This window comes from Fundulus heteroclitus, chromosome 7 (assembly GCF_011125445.2).
Source record: "Fundulus heteroclitus isolate FHET01 chromosome 7, MU-UCD_Fhet_4.1, whole genome shotgun sequence".
Taxonomy (NCBI): Eukaryota; Metazoa; Chordata; class Actinopteri; order Cyprinodontiformes; family Fundulidae; genus Fundulus; species Fundulus heteroclitus.
In genome coordinates, this window is record NC_046367.1 from 40,530,032 (window position 1) to 40,548,029 (window position 17,998).

General features: G+C 39.5%; 1 protein-coding gene across 13 annotated transcripts in view; it reads left to right on the plus strand.

The window, feature by feature from the left end:
* pcbp3 (poly(rC) binding protein 3) overlaps positions 1–12,002 on the plus strand; it is a 61,518-nt gene extending 49,516 nt beyond the window's left edge. For 6 of the 13 annotated variants that reach the window (XM_021307091.2, XM_021307093.2, XM_036139633.1 and 3 more), the window contains 3 exons: positions 6,263–6,315; positions 7,836–8,005; positions 8,609–10,740. In XM_021307091.2, the coding sequence (XP_021162766.1) occupies positions 6,263–6,315; positions 7,836–8,005; positions 8,609–8,663 (278 nt within the window). In that variant the 3' untranslated portion in view covers positions 8,664–10,740. Of the gene's footprint in view, positions 1–6,262; positions 6,320–7,835; positions 8,006–8,608; positions 10,741–10,776 lie in introns of those variants that run through there. The other 7 variants (XM_021307095.2, XM_021307096.2, XM_036139639.1 and 4 more) reach the window with 4 other exon arrangements.
* The last annotated feature ends 5,996 nt before the right edge of the window (positions 12,003–17,998 follow it).

Here is a 17,998-nt window from a genome sequence, read left to right on the forward strand (position 1 = left end):
TACTAAATTACACTGCTGCATCCACAACCGGCTGGTTAACATGGAACAGACCTAGGAGGATGAATGGGGTAAATTAGCAGTTCCAACCAACAAGATTTTATCCAGAGCATTTCAGTGTAACGGCCCGTCAAGCTGAAAGTTGTCAAAATTACGGCTAAATTAGGCAGTGAGCGTAACGGTGCTAAGCGAACAGTACAACACGGATATTTCAGAGCAATATACTGTAAAGCTCACGTGTATCGGGGAAGTATTAACCCGCCCAGACAACAGAGCTGTAAGCTAGCGCTAGCTGCTATTAGCTTCACAGAAAGCCCAACAACAGGGTTCTGTTGCGGTCTGGGACCTTTGAGCTGCACCACACAACGCTCAGTCTTTGTTGTCTATAAGTTAATGATTCAATTAATTGTTAAGGTGACCAGATTTCTCTAATGAAAACTGGGGATGTCTCTGATTTTGTGGAGAATCTCTGTTGGGGGACATCCCCAGAAATCGTGGATGTCTGGTCAACTATGTTTTGAACGATGTGCAATGCTGACGGGGTGGGGAAGACGCATCCGGCTCAGCTCTTCTACTATGTCGCGACAGTGGTAAATACCTCTCATTGCGCTAAACATTTTTACTCCATCATGATACAATGAAATCGGGGACATTTCTTGGGACAGCTTTTACTGGGGACAGGTCATCAAAAACGAGGACAGTCGCCAGAAATCGGGGACATCTGGTCACCCTATTTTAAGTGGTACAGGAGCAGGATAGTCTAGAGTGCCCTCTTGTGGCTATAGACGGTAATGTTTACTCCATTCACGCTGGTCAAGATGAATAATCATTTAAAGTTTATATGTAGTCACACCTTAATATAAGTCGCAGGATCGGCCAAGCTGAAAAAGGGCGACTTATAGTCCGAAAAATATGGTACTCTATTTTAGTTTTCTGTACATATCCAGACATGGACAAGTACAGAATCATTTTCTAACATATGCAGGAATTCATGGTCTCATCTGAAATCCAGCCCCTTTAACTCAGATACCTCATAAAATCCAGTGCAACCAGTTATATTCAGAAGTTACCAAATTAGTAAACTGAGCTCACCTGTGTGGAATTGAATCAGAGTATAAATGCAGTTGTTCACTGAAGTCCTCAGAGATTTCTTACAGAACATTAGAGAACAAACAGGATAATGGAGACCAGGAATCCCAGTCGACAGGTCAGGTGGAAAGTTCTGGTTCAGTTTAAAACAGGGTTAGGTTCTAAAACAACATACCAAGATTTGAACATGTGCCAGAACTTTGTTCAATCCATCATCTGAACATGGAGAGAGGGTGGACCACCTTCGGACTTACAAAGCCATGGACATCCACCTGAACTGACAGGAGAACATCAATCAGAGAAGCAGCCAAGAGGACCATGGTTACTCAGGAGGAGCTGCAGAGATTAAACACAAAGATTCTTATATGATTTGATTTCACATTCCTTCAGAATGCTGAGTTTTGTTAAAGTAACATTCATATTCAGTTTTATTGTTAAACTGATCCTTAACGTATTTCCTATCTTTGTTTTAAACTAGGCTTACAGATAACTGACTAAACAAAATTTATTTTTATAAATCTAAAGATAAGTTTACTAAGCGAAATCAAATAATTTCTTGTATAATCAACACAAATGCATTTATTTATATTCAAGGGTTCCATACACTTAGCTTACCCTTCTTATTGTCTTTGTGTTAGGATGAGTTAACCATAACCTTCTTCCATATTGAGTGTTACAGTCAGTCCCAGGGTTTCCAACTCTCACAAATCTGGTGTGTGTCACTCTTTTAAGTCTTGTCATACAAATCTCACTCCAATTAAGAAATCGGACTGTAGGACACAGGAACATTGTTTTCCATGGGACAGTCTGTGACTGATGACAACATAGTGGCAGTTTTGAGTGACTCTTTTAATGGATACATCTTCAACAATAGGATCATACAGTATGCCACTGGGTAACAGATAAAAAGAGACACTGGCACTGTCCACGGTCATTGCTAAAAGATGTCTTATTTGTAACTGACTGACAATAAAGCCGTTGTGTGGACTTTTATGGCCACAGTATAGTGGTTCCTACCATGCACCTGAAACTAACAATCCATGTTTTCAATAAAAAAAGAGAACAGAAACAAAAAGTGCCATGCCCATGGTGCTTGCACAAAGATTGGTGGACTTTGTGATTCCCTTGGATAGCTTTTAATTTGTAAAAAAAAAAAAAAAAGTATAGAATCCTACAGATAGGGTACCCAATATTTGAGTCAGACATAGTGCTGCATTTGAAAGGTTTATTTATAATGAGATCTGGAACCATCAGGGCTTCTCTGCAGGAGCCAGCAATAGACGAAGCACAGGTGAGAGCGGGATAAATCACTGCGGAGAAGACCAGAAACCAAAAAAAACAAGATAAAGAACATAACCAGGGCGGGCGGAGGGGGCCTCGGAAAGAGGGCAAGAAACAAAACATAGAAAACAACAAAGTCCATGCGGAAGGCCAGGAAGTCACCTGCAAGGAGCAGAGTTCATGATGGAGGCCGGGAGTTGAAATTTGAAGGCCAGTACTACAGGAGGAACCTTGGAGGCTGGTGGCACTGGAGGGGTATTGGAGGATGGTGGATGGTGGAGGAATTGTGGGTTCCAGCAGCTGAAACCCATGGAGGTGCTCTGAATGGTGGCAGATGAACCACATAATAGCTTAAGAGACTTGGGGCCATGTTGAAGCCCTGGAGAATTCGGACTTGGTTTTAGCTGTGGGCTTAGCATCTCTTGCTGCCATCACAGCCGGTATGTTGTCCTTCAAACCATAATACTGGAATGTTATTGGCCCAATCCATTTTGGTTCTGTCGTGAACAGTTAAAACGGAAGCATGACAAGATGGATTCTTGTGTGCTTGTGAATACACAAATACAGCTAGAATTCAGCTTGCAGGCAAATTTATGCCTGGACCCCCTGATTGAGGAACTCAAGAGCTTTGACGTGAGGTGGGTCCACCTGAAGCCCCTCATTGAGAAACTTGGGAACCTGGCAGTGAGCTGGGTCCACCTTGACCCACTCATCGAGGAACTCGGGAGTTTTATTGTGAAGCTGGAGTGAAGATGCTGATGGTGAGGAAGATGATTCAGATGATGGAGGCTGAACCAGGAGTGCAGATTGTAAGACTGAAGTAGGGTAAACAGTACACTGCTGGTTTGGAGCCAGGGGTGACGTGGCTTATTGAGGCTTTTGGCCAACATTGCTTGGTGCTCTCACTTTGCTTCCCCCAACATCCTCACCAAGCCCAGAAAGGGTATATGTGGAGACCACTTCCATGGCAAATCCACACATTTGGTGGCCACTGTCATATGCACAAACAGATTACCAGGTCAGGCCACCCTGTTAATGTAAGTCTGTACAGTTGTCTTTAGTTTCAATAAACGAGTTTCAGAAACACACTCTGCTAGGTCCATCTTTTGGCTGCTTTCTTCTGCCAGGTTTTGCAGAAGGAGGACCCTAAAGCAGAGTGTTATAGAGGCTAAGTGATATTTAATGAGAAGTTACAAACTTAAAGCAAAAGAACATCCAGAAGACAAGACATGGAACACAGGCAAGGAAACAACTGGAGTGGTACCCAGTAGAACCAGCAATGTGGACATGAAACAAAACTGTTTAAATACTGGTGAAAGAGGGAGAGTGAAGACATAAGGACCAGGTGGAGTTACTCAGCTGATGGTGGAACACAGGTGAATGTAATGAAGGCTGAACTGAGGAAAAGGGAGAACGACGACAGGGCAGGCAAGAAGGACAATAGAAATCTAACTGGAAACAAGATACAAGAAGGAATAGACAGAATCAACAGATTAAATAACACTATGTTTCCTCTGATGTTAAAAATGGGATGTCAATATATAAGCCAGCTAATCCACCTCGCCTATAAAGAAACAGTGAAAAATGCAGTGATAAGCAACTCTAATGAATCCTAACACTGTTAGATTTACCTCACCTTATTGGACGAAATTACGTCAAATAGTCCCTCATAGGTCAAATCCTCCTTTTCCTAGCTTGTTCCATTCTACATCATCTCCTCGCTCTCTTCAATTTCCAAGCTCCTCCTCTCAATTAAACTTTACAAACGGCCACATTTTGACTGAACACTGAGGCGCTTTAATGCCTGTTGAAACCCACTGGCAATCTGAACCGCTTCCTGAAGCAGTCATGTGGTACTAGTGAGTAGCAAGGCTTCCGCCGTCACCATTTTAAGCTCCCCCTTAAATTAAGCAAGCTTTGGTACATGCTTTGTGGAAACCCACCCATCCATTCATCGACACATGTTTCGAAGCCTCAGCTCATCTCATAACATCCCTAAAGGAAAACTAGAGACGACAGCCCTATGTTGCCCATTTAGCATCTTTGTTGCTATATTTAGCGACTTTTCAGACCCCTAAAGGGACGTTCAATGAGTGTAGCAACTTTTTCTGTAATGGGAACTTGGGAACAGCACCAATCGACAGCTGCTATGAGCCCGTTCCTACTTCCCTGTTTCCCTCAGCGTTGTCTTACAGGCACACCACAGATGCTGTTGCCTCGTCCTGAAAGCCCCGTATGAGGTCAGAGCATCTATCTCAAGTACATTGTGGAGAGACATCAAAGAATGGTTACATTAAAAAAGACAAATGTTAAATTTTTCAATCAACGATATTGTGTACTATGTTGATGGTCTTGATAATCAAACGTCTGATGTGGTAAATATTGTTTTCTTGCCAGCTAAGTATTACATACACTTCTGTACACTGAAAAAAAATATATGCACGTTTCCATCTACTCAAGCATAGTTACTTTAACGCAATTGTTTCATGTTAGCATGGTAGGACATGAAACAATTGCGTTAAAGTAACTAAATATGCCTAAGTAGTTGCAAATGATACATGAAATCTTTAAGTGGAAAGACTCTCTCCCTTGTTTAATTTCAAATTGTATTACTCCTTGCTAAAAATTGTTAAATCTGCATCTGCAAAATAAATAAATAAAAATTATCCACAAACATGTCTATATATCTTTTATTTTAGTTACTTACTCCAATCCCTTTTAAGTTCCTTATTGTTCTTGTCACTGTAATATAGGGTGACCATTTCCATAACACCAAAAAGGAGGACATTATGCAGCATATCAATAAATCACTACGATGTACAGTATACTACAACTTTAATTGGTTTAATTGTGATATTTGTGCAGCTGAATAGGAAAAAAATACTAAAAATTCTAAAAGTGTCGCTTCACATTATTTGTGTTTATTCAAGAAATTGTTGCTCTGTTCGCACGATATTAGTTTTTACCTAGGGACCACATGTGATTTGTAATAATTACTGCACTGTATGCCGACAGATATTAACCGGCTTGCGCTGTCAGGAAAAAGCAACAGACTGCTGCTGTAAATAAGGGGTTCTATTGGAGAAACAGCCCACATATGCGACTGCACGTTCAAAAATCAAGCTAAAAAAACGCAACTCACGAAATTTACCAGCGACTTTAGAAAAAAAGCAAGCCCAGATGCAGAGTTGACAGCTCTGCTTCTGTCATGCACCTGCAGCTTAGCGTATTAATTACATGTAATCCCAGGTAAAACAAGATCCGTGCAAATAGGGGATTGGATATTGTGCTGCAGGCAGCCCAGCAAAGTTGAAAAAAAATTCACTCCCAAGCCTAGTGCCTCAAAAAGAAGGACAAATATGCGTGTGGGGCATTCAAAATACGGACTGTCACCGGCCTTACGCAAGACACGTGGTCACCCTACTGTAATCTGCTATTATTGTGTTCTTTCCTTCGTTATAGCAGTTTTCCAGTTTTTGTGTACCTCTGCAAGATTTTGCAATGTATGCTTTGTTTAATAAAAAATAACGGAAATGAAAATAAAACAAAATAATGGGGAGATGACGTCACGTCTGTGTTTCTATGTCACATCCGGTAACGACGCGCAGTCGGAACGGCCACACAGCGCTGCAGTTATACCTCACTGGCATACTTCAATTTGTCTTTACAAAGTCTAAACTATTAATGACCTACATAAAAATAGGGTTGCATATTTAAATGAAAGACTAAAACATTTCATTTTGTCCCACTTATATGTAGTTTATTACAATGTGATTCATCCTATCTGCAGGTTCAATACTTATTGTGAAAGCCAAATCTATTTACAGATTGAATTGTTATGCTGGAGTCACTTCTTAAATTCAAAGGTTTTTTAAAGTGTTGTACTTCATTTCAGGTTTGGATGCCAGTCCACCAGCCAGCACCCATGAACTCACCATTCCTAATGATGTGAGTGAGTATTACTGTGAAGTTATTCGAGGACTTATCGACACAGATCCTTTTTTCAGTTGTTAAACGGAGGACCTGGCAAATCTTAATGTTAAAATTGAATAACATTTTATATTATTTATTATTAATATTTTATATTATTTTAAACAAAACGTTAATTAAGTTGAAACAGTTAAAACTATTCTAAAGTGGAAAATACTTGGATTCTTTGCTAATTTACTGCTCATTCTCTGAAGTACGAAGATGTGAAAATTTTCTTCCTTCAGCCATAAATGGTAAACAGTCTGTACTTGTATAGCTTTCTCAAGTCCTGAGGACCCCCAAATACTTTACACAACATTTAGTCACAACTAAATGTTGGTGGTGAGCTACATCGTAGCCACAGCTGCCCTGGGGCAGACTGACAGAAGCGAGGCTGCCATACGCCACTGGGCCCTCTGACCACCACCAGCAGACAAAGCGGGTGAAATGTCTTGCCCAAGGACACAACTGACACATTCAGAGTGGGGATTCAAACTGGCAACCTGCCGGTTACAGGGCAAACTCCCTAGCTCCTTGCACCACTGTCACCCCTGAAACTTGCATGAATTTTCCACCTCCCTCTATTACAAAAAGACAGAAACTCCCTGGTTTTAGTGACTATTTACGAATCATTTTCACCCTAAGACCTGGAAACCATTGAGAGTTTGTATATATGCAAGGAAATGAACGGAAAAGCCAGTAGAGTTCTGAATAAGGAGAAATAGGCATCACAAGAGCACATTTTTAAAATACAGAACCGTTTTATGGACTTGGTGCTGTTGACAGTAGTCACTTACAAGCAAATAAAAAGGTTTACTCTTGCATTGTCTGGGATGTTCTTCAGATAGGGTCATAACAGAAATCAAATAACATCAAGCAAGATGTACAGTAAGTATAAAGTGCATTTTTATGTCTATGGTGCAAAGAAGTATCATTTGACATTTAATTTATGTTATGAAAGCAAGCCTATGTTATCCGCTGATATAATTTAATGCAGATTACATAGTATTAAATAAAATGCCTTTGCACTCAGATTTGTGATAAACCAAGCGTACTGTACCGTACATTAAACCATGTATCTGCACACTAAACCAAAGATAGTTTGGAGAATCCAGAAGTTTTGAAACGAAGGGTGTAGGTTTTATCTGATAAAACGTAATGAAGTATGCAGTTCTTTAAGAGAAAAGAGGATTCTAATATAACCTTGCTTTTCTCCCCCCCCCCCCCCGATTTTGGTTGAAAAGACAAAATATAATCATTCAAACTTAAATTCTTTTATTCTGACAGCACAAAGCAGAACTTCCCCCATTAAACGACCTACTGACCATATCATCGTTATTCAGACCCAATTTCCTACGTCCTAAATACAACCCAGATTATTATGTAACCCATTACACTTCCCTTTTCATTAAACGTATCAATAATTAAGCCTAAACGCTTTAAGACAGCACAAAGATTTTTCTTCTTACTCCAAGACCTCTTTTTTTTTTTCTTCACAGCTAATAGGCTGTATTATTGGACGCCAGGGAACCAAAATAAATGAGATTCGACAGATGTCTGGGGCGCAGATCAAAATTGCGAATGCCATGGAGGGCTCATCAGAGCGGCAGATAACCATCACAGGGACCCCTGCTAACATCAGCCTGGCTCAGTACCTCATCAATGCCAGGTAACGCTTCAACCCTAACAGCTGGGCTCCAGTTCAGTCTGAAAAATAAACGCAGCATCAACAACGCTGCATTTTAAGTGCCGCTCCGGCGAAATGGCTTTATGTCATTGTGCTTTTTAAAAAGGAGATAAATGTCGAATGTTTTGTTGTTTGGCAGTAAATATCTGACAGCTGTTGTTCCAGGAAGCCGTCCCATAAATCACGTTTCTCCCCTTCAGTGTCATCCAAGTGTGAAAGTGTAAATTGGGCGAGTTTCTGTAGGAGGCTTCCCCATAAGTAAGTCATTCATGGAGGGATGCCAGCTGCAGAGACAAGCTGACGCTGGGAGCAAAGCCTTCAGATTAGGAAATTGACACATTAAAAAAAAAAAAAAATCATCAAAAGTTCAGCTCCTTTCTGAGGTTGGGAAGCTACCCAACAAAACTATTACCTAGAGCCAATAAAGTAGCAGCTATCATTTAGAACCTAGTTTGTAATGAAACCAGCGTCAGCTCAGGAGAACCTACAGTCCCGGCAAGAAAAGCTCTGTGTGTTTGACTTCTTCAGAAAGATTTCTTCCTCCAGAATCTAACAGCTCCTGCTCTCTCATAACTCCAACGGCAGGTTCAGGGACGTGGCCGCCATGTGGAATGACCCCTCGTCCATGACTACATCCTGAAGGCAGCCAAAATCTGGCTCTAACATTAGCACCTCCATTCTTAATACATTGTTAGCTTGGAACTACAAAGTTCTTTGTTGCAACCTGTTTCCTGCATATTGATGTAAAAATACTTTGATATTTAGAAGAAAAAAAAATGCTTATCCTGCTGTTTAATGTGGATCAAGTTACAAAAAACAATCAAGAGACCTTTGATTAAAGACTTCATATATTAGCTACGCATCAGTTAGCCTTCACAGTTAGCTTAGCATCAGGAACATCTTAAAACATGGACTGGTTTCTGTGACTTTAAACCATTATTTTTAATAGAGTACTCCACTGCCTGTCCAGAAAAGTCACTTACTTTCATATTTCGTTTACCTGCCTGTAGCTTTGATTACTGCATGCATTTACTGCGGCATTGTTGTGATCAGCTTCTGCAATAAATCATTTATTTCCCTCCAGAGTTGCGTTAGTTTCTCACCAAGATCTTGTAGAGATGATGTGAGAATCGGACCCCTCTGTTAACTCCTCTCCTGCTTATCCTGAAGACCTTGAACGAGGTTAAGTCTGCTGTCTCTTGTGACCAATCCATGTGGAGACATTTACGCGATTACTGACCCTGATCATTCCCAAATCTTTCCAACCATAGTTCTTCAGTGAAGATTGCCCATCATCCTTATAGGTTTTAATATTGCATCGGGCATTTCTTAGCTTGGTTTTAGTAGAATCAACAACCTCCATAGATGTTTTCTTTGCTTGGTTTATGCCAACTGCTGGAGCTTTCTGAACAAAACTATCATCGTTTTCGCAACCCGGAGAAGATGTGTACGGAGGACCAACTCTGACATAATTAAAAATAAATATAGAAATAATAAATACATGTTCAATAAATATGCATATAATAAATGCACAAAAATCCAGCAGTTAAATTTTACAATGAGACATAAATATAAATATATCTTAATTTGCTTCTTCATATATTCCTCTTTAATAATCATCGTGTTTATTTATTTTTCATTATAATAGTAATTTTTTTATTAATTAATTAGTTTTCAAATATATCTATTTCTGTGTATGTTTTATTATTTTTGTGTTTTATTCTTCCTTTCTATATTGTTATCCCCATTTTTTTCTTCGACCGTAAACATTTATGCCTGTCCTTTTTTCATTTCTGTATGTATTTCAGCCTCGTTATGCAAATGAGCAGGGGGCGGGTCTTAAGGGAACAACTGCTCCCTATTGGTTGGTTAGCATCAGGCTTCCATCGCTAGAATCTACATGTTGCTGCCATCAATGGCTGCCGCCGTCACAGAGGCGATCCAGGTTATCACTGAGATGAGACCTTTAGCAACTTGATTTGAAAACAACCTTGTAACTCCAGATTTAATTATCTGTCGTAGGGACTGAACATGTTTCAGTAACTGGCACACCTGAACGCTGACTAGATCATCCTCCTAGTTATCGTCCAATGGCTGCCTCTTTTCTTTTTTCTTTATCAGACTAAAGTAGGAACTTGTTTTTGGATAGCCAGTGCATGACACTTGTGAAACACAAAATGTTGCCATGGACTTTTTTTTTCATTTAAAATGCTTATGTTGTTTGTACTTTTGCTGAAACATTAATTTGAAATCAATGCAAAGCAGATCAGGGTTTTTGTTTTTGTTTGTTTTTTAAGTCAACCAATACATTAGCAAGTAGCATTTCTAGGGACTTCAATTCTGTTGGTCTGTACTTTCATAACTAAACTCACTAATTGTATCATTGTATGAGTAAAATAAATAAATAAATAAAAGAAGTAAAAAGTTAAAGAGAAGAGTTAGAAAACAACGGTGATTTAATGCTCTCAGAATTAAGAGTGATGTGATGCTTCTGCCAGGAAACCCAACAGTTTTGTCCTTTTCCAACCACTGCATGAACTCATTAGGTTTTAATTTATCACAGAAATATGACGTCTACTTTGTTCATACCAGCAGATTCCAGATTATCATCGCAGAATAACTTTCACTCTTCAGCGAAAGTTTCTCTTTCACACTTTTTTATTTCTGTCCCCCCACCAACCCGACCCCCACACCCATCCTTCTCCCCCCCCCCCCCCACGCCCGTCCTTCCCCTTCTTTTTAACTGTTTTCAGGCTGACGTCTGAAGTCACTGGAATGGGCACGCTCTAATTTCCACCCATCCTCCTCCGTGCATCACATGACCTCTGAGTAAACGGCATTAAACGTGGTTTAGTGACCTCTGTTTGACCTTTCTGCTGTTTAAACTGATCATTTTTATTGTAACTATTGTAACGCTGTACCCACTGAAAATGTCGGGTTTCTATTTTTTTTTCCTAAGCTGTCTGGACTGTTTATCTGGTACCTTTGATAGCGTCACATGCACAGTTTTCTTTTTCTTGTCTTTCTACCTTTCTGGAACTCTGAAAAGCCAAACTCTGAAAACATCTAAAGAAAACTTGCACAACCTTTCACACCAACGTCATCCTTCTCCGTCAAACATACAATTTGCTTTGACTACTTTTTGTCTAGTTGTTACACATTTCCTGATGATTTTCTGATTTAAGGTGATTGATGCAATGAGCGTGCTTGCAGAAATATTTGCCTGTATGTCTTAGTGACGGTTTGCATGACTCAGCATTTCAGACTTTATTTCAAAGCCAAATGGAAACAGAGTGAAATGTAAGTGGAAACTGAACACGTTTGTCCGATTTTTGATTAAAAATTCTTTCAAAATGATTTAGTTTTATTTCCACCTGACAATAAGCTGGAATATGAAAGTGTGTCACACAAATGACTGCAGCCAGAGAGTGAAATTGAAAATTCCCCATCGTATCCACCTGTCGTCATTCATGTTCTTGATGCTGTGATATAACCTCTGTGTAATAGACCTGGACGTTGGGGATCACACAGACCACTGAAACGTGTTGGTGAAAATCTTTGGGTTCATGGGCATTTTTTTCTTTCTAGCTTCATCGTCATTTTCGCTCAGAGACTGAGACGAGATTTCCTACACAGAATACGTAGATGTGTTTCTGTTCGGCATGTTTTTTTGAACTTTCGCATCATAATTCACAACAAAGCACTTTTCGTTGTGATATCAATGCGTGGAAAAGTGGCTGGAAAGATTAAAGACTCCACTGTTTCATCAGTGGGTGTTTATCGTTTCTTTATGAACAAAAGAGGGACGGCAGAATTTTACTTTCCAGTCAAAGCTGAATGTATTTGGTGGTTTATTTTAAATGCTAAAATCTTAATTGGTTTGTTTGTATTTTCTTGTTTTTAGGTGGAAAATGTAGCTTAAAGAATCCGATTATGATTTTGAAAATAAAGGCATTTTAAATAAACTGATTATACAACATGTTATACTTGGTTATTCATACATCTATAGGGTAAAACATTTCATCCATCCGTATATGCATGCGTGCATTTAGAGGTTTGGTGTTGCTTCACTTCCCTCCATCCACTGTTCAGATTAACTCCGTCCATTACTCCAGCTTCTTCCTGCGGTTAAAAAGAGTGCATAAAGAGAGCATGTTAGCTTCAATAGTAATGTTCCAATGATCTTTGATGTCTAATGAATGGGAAATGGATTTAAAAAAAAAAAACTCTCCTAAAGTGAAGACATTAATAAAATATAGGTTTTTATGAACACAACAACCTTTTGAGAAATAATGACCAATAATTCTAATTGAACTATGCCAACTGTGGCTTTTGGGACACATTCTATTTATAGTTTTCTTTTCACTTCTGTCTCCATTCGATCTGACTCTGGAACCATTTGACTCGGTTAAATTAATGACTGGTTAGAGCGATGTTCCAGAAAATTCAAGCTGATTGGATCATTGTGGGGGAATATCTGGCTACAAGGAGAATGTTCTGCATCATCTTGTTCCTAATTTTATTATTGTGATAGGGAATGTTTATTGCCACCTACCTGCACAGAAGAGGTGGTTCAGTGTTTTGTCACAATCTCTGATTGTCATTTGCTATAAAAAAAAAAATGAAAATTGTGTAAAGCAGAGGGAAACAGATTTAAAAAAATTCGGAGTAGTCTACCCAAGGCCCAAGTACAGCTGAAGTTCAGGGATAACTATTATGTTTGATAGAGTTTTAAATGCAATTTAAAAACTCAATTCCCCACATGCAACTGGGTGCACTGTTGAAAGATCCTTCACACTGGATCACACATAAAAGATCAGACATGGGTCAGGATGGGTCTTTGCCGGGTCCTGGTCAGGTCATTTAGCGTGTTTTCAGAACACAGTGGGACTATGAGAAGGTTTGGAGCAAAAGCTTCCACAGTTCTTGGTGGTTTTGATCAAGGAGGCAGAATCATAAGGTTTATTATGGGGAGAGGCTGCTATCGTATGCAGATGCCTTTGAAGATGGTAGAACATCATTGAAAAGTCCCTTTATTTACAAATTCTAGTTAAAAAAGTGAAGCTCATAGAGCTTCATCTGTAACAAAGCGATTTCAAGTTTATTTGTCTTAATCTTAATTATTCTGGATAAGAGTTTAGAAAAAAAAACATATTCAGCTAATTAGACCAATAAAAATAAAAAATGTGGTCCTGCTGAACAGCGTGTCTTTGCACTGTACAGTCTCTGCATGCATGGCACGGTTTTGGCTCCTTTATGAATTCTGTAAAGCCAGAAGAGACAGAGAACCCAATATCCAGCCATGCATGTTGTTTGTGTTTAAAAGGTTTATTAATAAAATAGACAGGAGCTGGTGCAGGTAGAGAGCAGACCTAGGTGGAGCAGAAAGCAGGCTGCTCAAAGCAGGAGGCAGGTAAAAATGGCTGAGGCTTGAGATAGGCCTGTAGGACAGGTATGTTAACTGACAGGCAGACAGAAGGCAAGGTTTGTGGTCATGAAACGGTCCAGGTTGATCTCCAGAAATGCAGAAAGCCAATGAGGGGTCCGACTGGGCCCAGATGAGACAAGGAATCCAGAAACATTACTGTGATTGGCAAGGAACACAGGATGTGAACTTATGTAAAGGCAGGAGAACAGGTGTAAGCTGTTAACTAGCTGCTGCCGGAGCATCACAGGTGAATGAAGTGAAGTAAATTAACCCGGAGCAGGAAGTGACAGACAGCCACCTAGAATCATAACAATTGCTCTATCCGAATACCCTTAATAACAGCGTCTAGCTCCTGTTCCTTGACCTTTCATGGGTTAAACAGGAAGAACTCTATCATGGGGAGGAATGGAGCTTCGGACGGAAACATGTGACGGAAACGCTCATGGATGATGCGAGTTGAATCCGGTTCTACAACCTTCTGAAAATGAACTACAAAGTACTCGCTCTCTTCTCTCCGGACAATTTTGTTGATTTCTGTCAGGGGGCTGCGCTGATACGTCATGTCATGCAAAGAATTCTGGGATACCGAAAGGGTTCTTAGAGCCGGTAAGAGATGTCGCAGAGTTCCTAGACAAAACTATCCACCAGAGGGAGCATGAAGGCTACTTTTCCTACCTGCTTCCTTACTGGCTGCGCTATGGGACAGCAACTGCGGATACACCTCCGCTTTGGCTAAAGAGTCCTTGCTCTATAAGAGTCTTCGGATTGAGCCAAATTCTTGCAATTTCTGAGGTCATTCCAGAAAAGTTGAAAAACAAAACAACTAGACTTTTTTTTCTGATGTTTGAAGACATCCAGAAAGCTTTCTCAATTCAAAATGTCTGGAGTAGTGTGGAGTTCCAGGTTTTATAGTACTGCCCAACAAAGGCCTTGTAACGGCTTAGATAACAAGCAAATTTAAACCGAAACTGGTCCACCCCTTTAGTAATGGGGAGTCATTAAGGTCAACAATGCAGGCCAACAATGACCTGGATGACCGAGAATCTTCACCAGCAATTCCTGTGGTGTTCAGGAAGCCCAGGAAGCTTTAACAGAGACCCTCAGCTTATCGGCATTGTATGTACTCATGTCTCTTATGTTCTTCTTTAGAAGCCCCTACAACTGTAGGGTTTAGTTCTGACTAGTTTGCTGGTTTCACCATGTTGATCAAAGCAGAAAATACCTTTAGCAATGTGGGCTGGTACCATGTCCCGCTGAAAATGAAGTCAGCATCTCCACAAAGCTTTGCAACAAAAAAAAAGGAGTGAGATGCTCACAGATTTCCTGGCAGATGGTTTCTCTGACAGTGGACCAAGCCCAGAAAAGGATGTAGCTCCTCCTGGATTTAGAACGATCACACTAAAACACCTTTGGTCCTGGGCCTCTCCACGCTTCATTCAGAGTCTACGACATTCATTTCAAATGCTATATTTACTTTCATCTGGAAAAAAAATCACAACTTTGGACCACTGAGCAACAGTCCGGTCCCTTGTCACCTCAGCCCAGGTAAGATGGCGCTGATGACGCTGGTTCAGGATCTGTTTAACACCTGGAATGTGAAAGTTGTACCCCATGTTCTAGATACCTCGTTGTGTGGCGGCTCTAGCAGCTCTGATTCTGTAGTCTGTACCTTGAGGATCTCCCCAAAGTCTTGAGTTGGCTTTTTCTTCACAATCCTCTTCAACCCATGGTTCTCCCTGTTACCTTTGCACCTTTTTTATAATACTTTTATTCTTCCACTCAACTTTCCACAGAAACAGCACTCTGGAAAAACCCAGATTGTTTACCGATGGTCCATTGAGGCTTCTTGGGGAGGATGTCAGTGACTTATTAGTGTGTTTTTGGTCTAATGCAATATTTAAATGATCGGAAAAACGAATAAAACAAAAACATCTCCCTTAGGACAACATAAACACCTTAAATACATCACTCTGCATATAACAAATCTATGCAAGCTTCACTTTGCGATCCGATCAATGAAACATGTAACTGTTTGATGATATTTTAATTTACAGAGATGCACATAGCGTAACAGCATTTTGATTTCTCTCACCCTAAAAGAAGTTTTCCAAACCTGCTGCGTGTTCTAATAGATCCTGCAGGCCAATGCAAATGTAGCACACAAATTATTCAGTGCATTGGAAGCCCAACACAATAATAATTATTATTATAATTATTATTATTATTATACAACACAGAGCCATCTGGGACGACTGTGTCTGGTTTAACTGACTGGCTTAGAAAACAGTTTAAGTCTGATTTGCCCTTAGAAACACCTAAAAACTGCTGCATTTAATTAGATGCAGCTCTTCCACCCTTTGGAGCACATGCACGAGCTTGATCACTCATTAAGAGTAACACTGAATATTTAACCTGAGCAGTCAAACTTATTATTGCTGTTACTGTGTTGTAATAAATGTCCCTTTTTTCCCCCTCTCGCCTGGATATTTCAGCTTTGTTTTGATATTACTGTACATAGAGAACTAAAGAAATGGATGCATTTCTCAAATGAAACATTAGATACAACTCCTACCTACTACAAGTTCAAATTTAAAAACAACAGCACCACAACGGGCCGTTGTGGAGATGTTACTCTGCGGGTATGTCCATCAGTTTTCCAAAGTGGCCATTGCAGAAAAGACCCTTATATATAGATGTCAAATGGCTGTAGTTGTTGAATCTTTCAGCATAAGGTTCTTTATTTCTGGATCATTAAAGCTATTCAGTCTGTTCATAAATGTGTATTGTTTGGTTGACCAACATGCAGTCACATTTATCACCGATCATTCGAACTTCCGCCCTTCTATTCAGCTCAGTAAGGTGGGCGTGTCATCTTTCTGCATTGTCTCTGTAATTTCATTGAACACATTTTTTGTTTTTTCTGCAAGCGGAGAAAAAACTTCATTATATAAAGTGCTTTTTGAAGGTATGAATATGTTCAAGTTTTTGATCATTTACGATCGCTGACTTCTTATGTTTTTGAGTTTGAACCTGCGGTGTTTTGTAAAAGAGAGATAATAATAAAGTGTTGGCTCTTTTCTTCCCTCGACTCACGCTGTGTTCATTATAACGCTTCTTTGTTCTTAAATAAAAACCCACGAACACTTCAGATAATCAAACCTCTGATTGTGTTCCTCTCTCTTCACCAGTTCAATATAAGCTTCACCCAGGTGCTGCTGAGCAAACGCATTGATTTACAGATCATAATCAGCGTGAGCGGCTCCACGAAACCAGAAGTTTTTTTTACTTTACTGCTCTGTACCTAGAGCAGTAACACATCACAAAGGCAGAACGACATTAGTAATGACTTATTGTCTAGGAAAGTTAAAAGATCAGCTCCATACCTTCTGAAGTTTCATCTTCTATTAAAGACTTAATATTTAATAGATACTAACTTTTGGGTTTGTTGTTGTTTATTATGTTTGAAGTTAGATTTATATCATTTCAGAACCCAGTGAAGACCAGGTGTGTTTTGTAAGTTCCTGATCTCCAAAACCTTAGTTCTGACAGGGGGTGTACTTTCTTTTCACCATGACTGTGGATGTGTACATTAAGTATAAAAAAAAGAAAAAAAAAGAACAAAAGACATGAGTGGAAACTGTTGTACTGGTTGAGACATTTTTAGAAAATAAAACACCCTCTTTGGTGTGTATGATGTCAAAACTATCCTGAGCTACATCCGAAAGTATAAAATAATTCATATTCATGTTTCATTCTGTTAGCAGAGTCATATTTAGAGCAGTGCACAAGAAGAAGAAAAGAAGATGTGTCAGGCTAACACATGGGTCTCCTCAGTAGGTGAACTTAAATGCTCCGGTAAGACCGACACAAATCCAGGATGAGCTCAAATCACCGGAAAGTAGAGACAACTCCTCAGAAGATCTCTGCATTGGAAACTCCAGACAAGCTTCATAGCAGTTCTGAAGATGAGAGACCTTTGGGTTTGTTTCAGTAAAATTCTGAGTAACGGACTCAGTCTGTGGTTAATGTTGCCATCAGGTCACATTAAAAGCAACCATCCAGTTTACTCTCAGGAGAAATTTTCTGCTGCATTTTCAACCTTTTTAAGGTTTAAATTCAGTCTTTTTCATTATTTACCAAACCTTTGTCCAGATTTTACTTCCACATTGTCAGTTTATTCCACATCGAAACGAAAACAAATTTCACCAAAATTACAGGAACAATTTTCAGCATAACGCAATAAATGGCAATATCCCAACAAATACCACAAAGTTACATTCTGTACCTAAGAGTGAGTAAAGTAGTTTAATCCACAAAGGTGCAAAGTACGATTTTGTGCAAAGCAAAGCAAAAATACTGTCTGTAAGCTATTGTGCAAAAGTTGTAAACCACTTTTCAACCTGAGTTTTTTTTTTTTTTTTCTTTTTGAAATCTTCTGAAAGTTCTTTTGACTTTCTGACCTAACGTTTTAGTGATTTTTGGACCATTATGGCAGATTGTGCACTGTTTCTCTGAAAATAAGAATAGCAAATAATTAAAGCACCTAA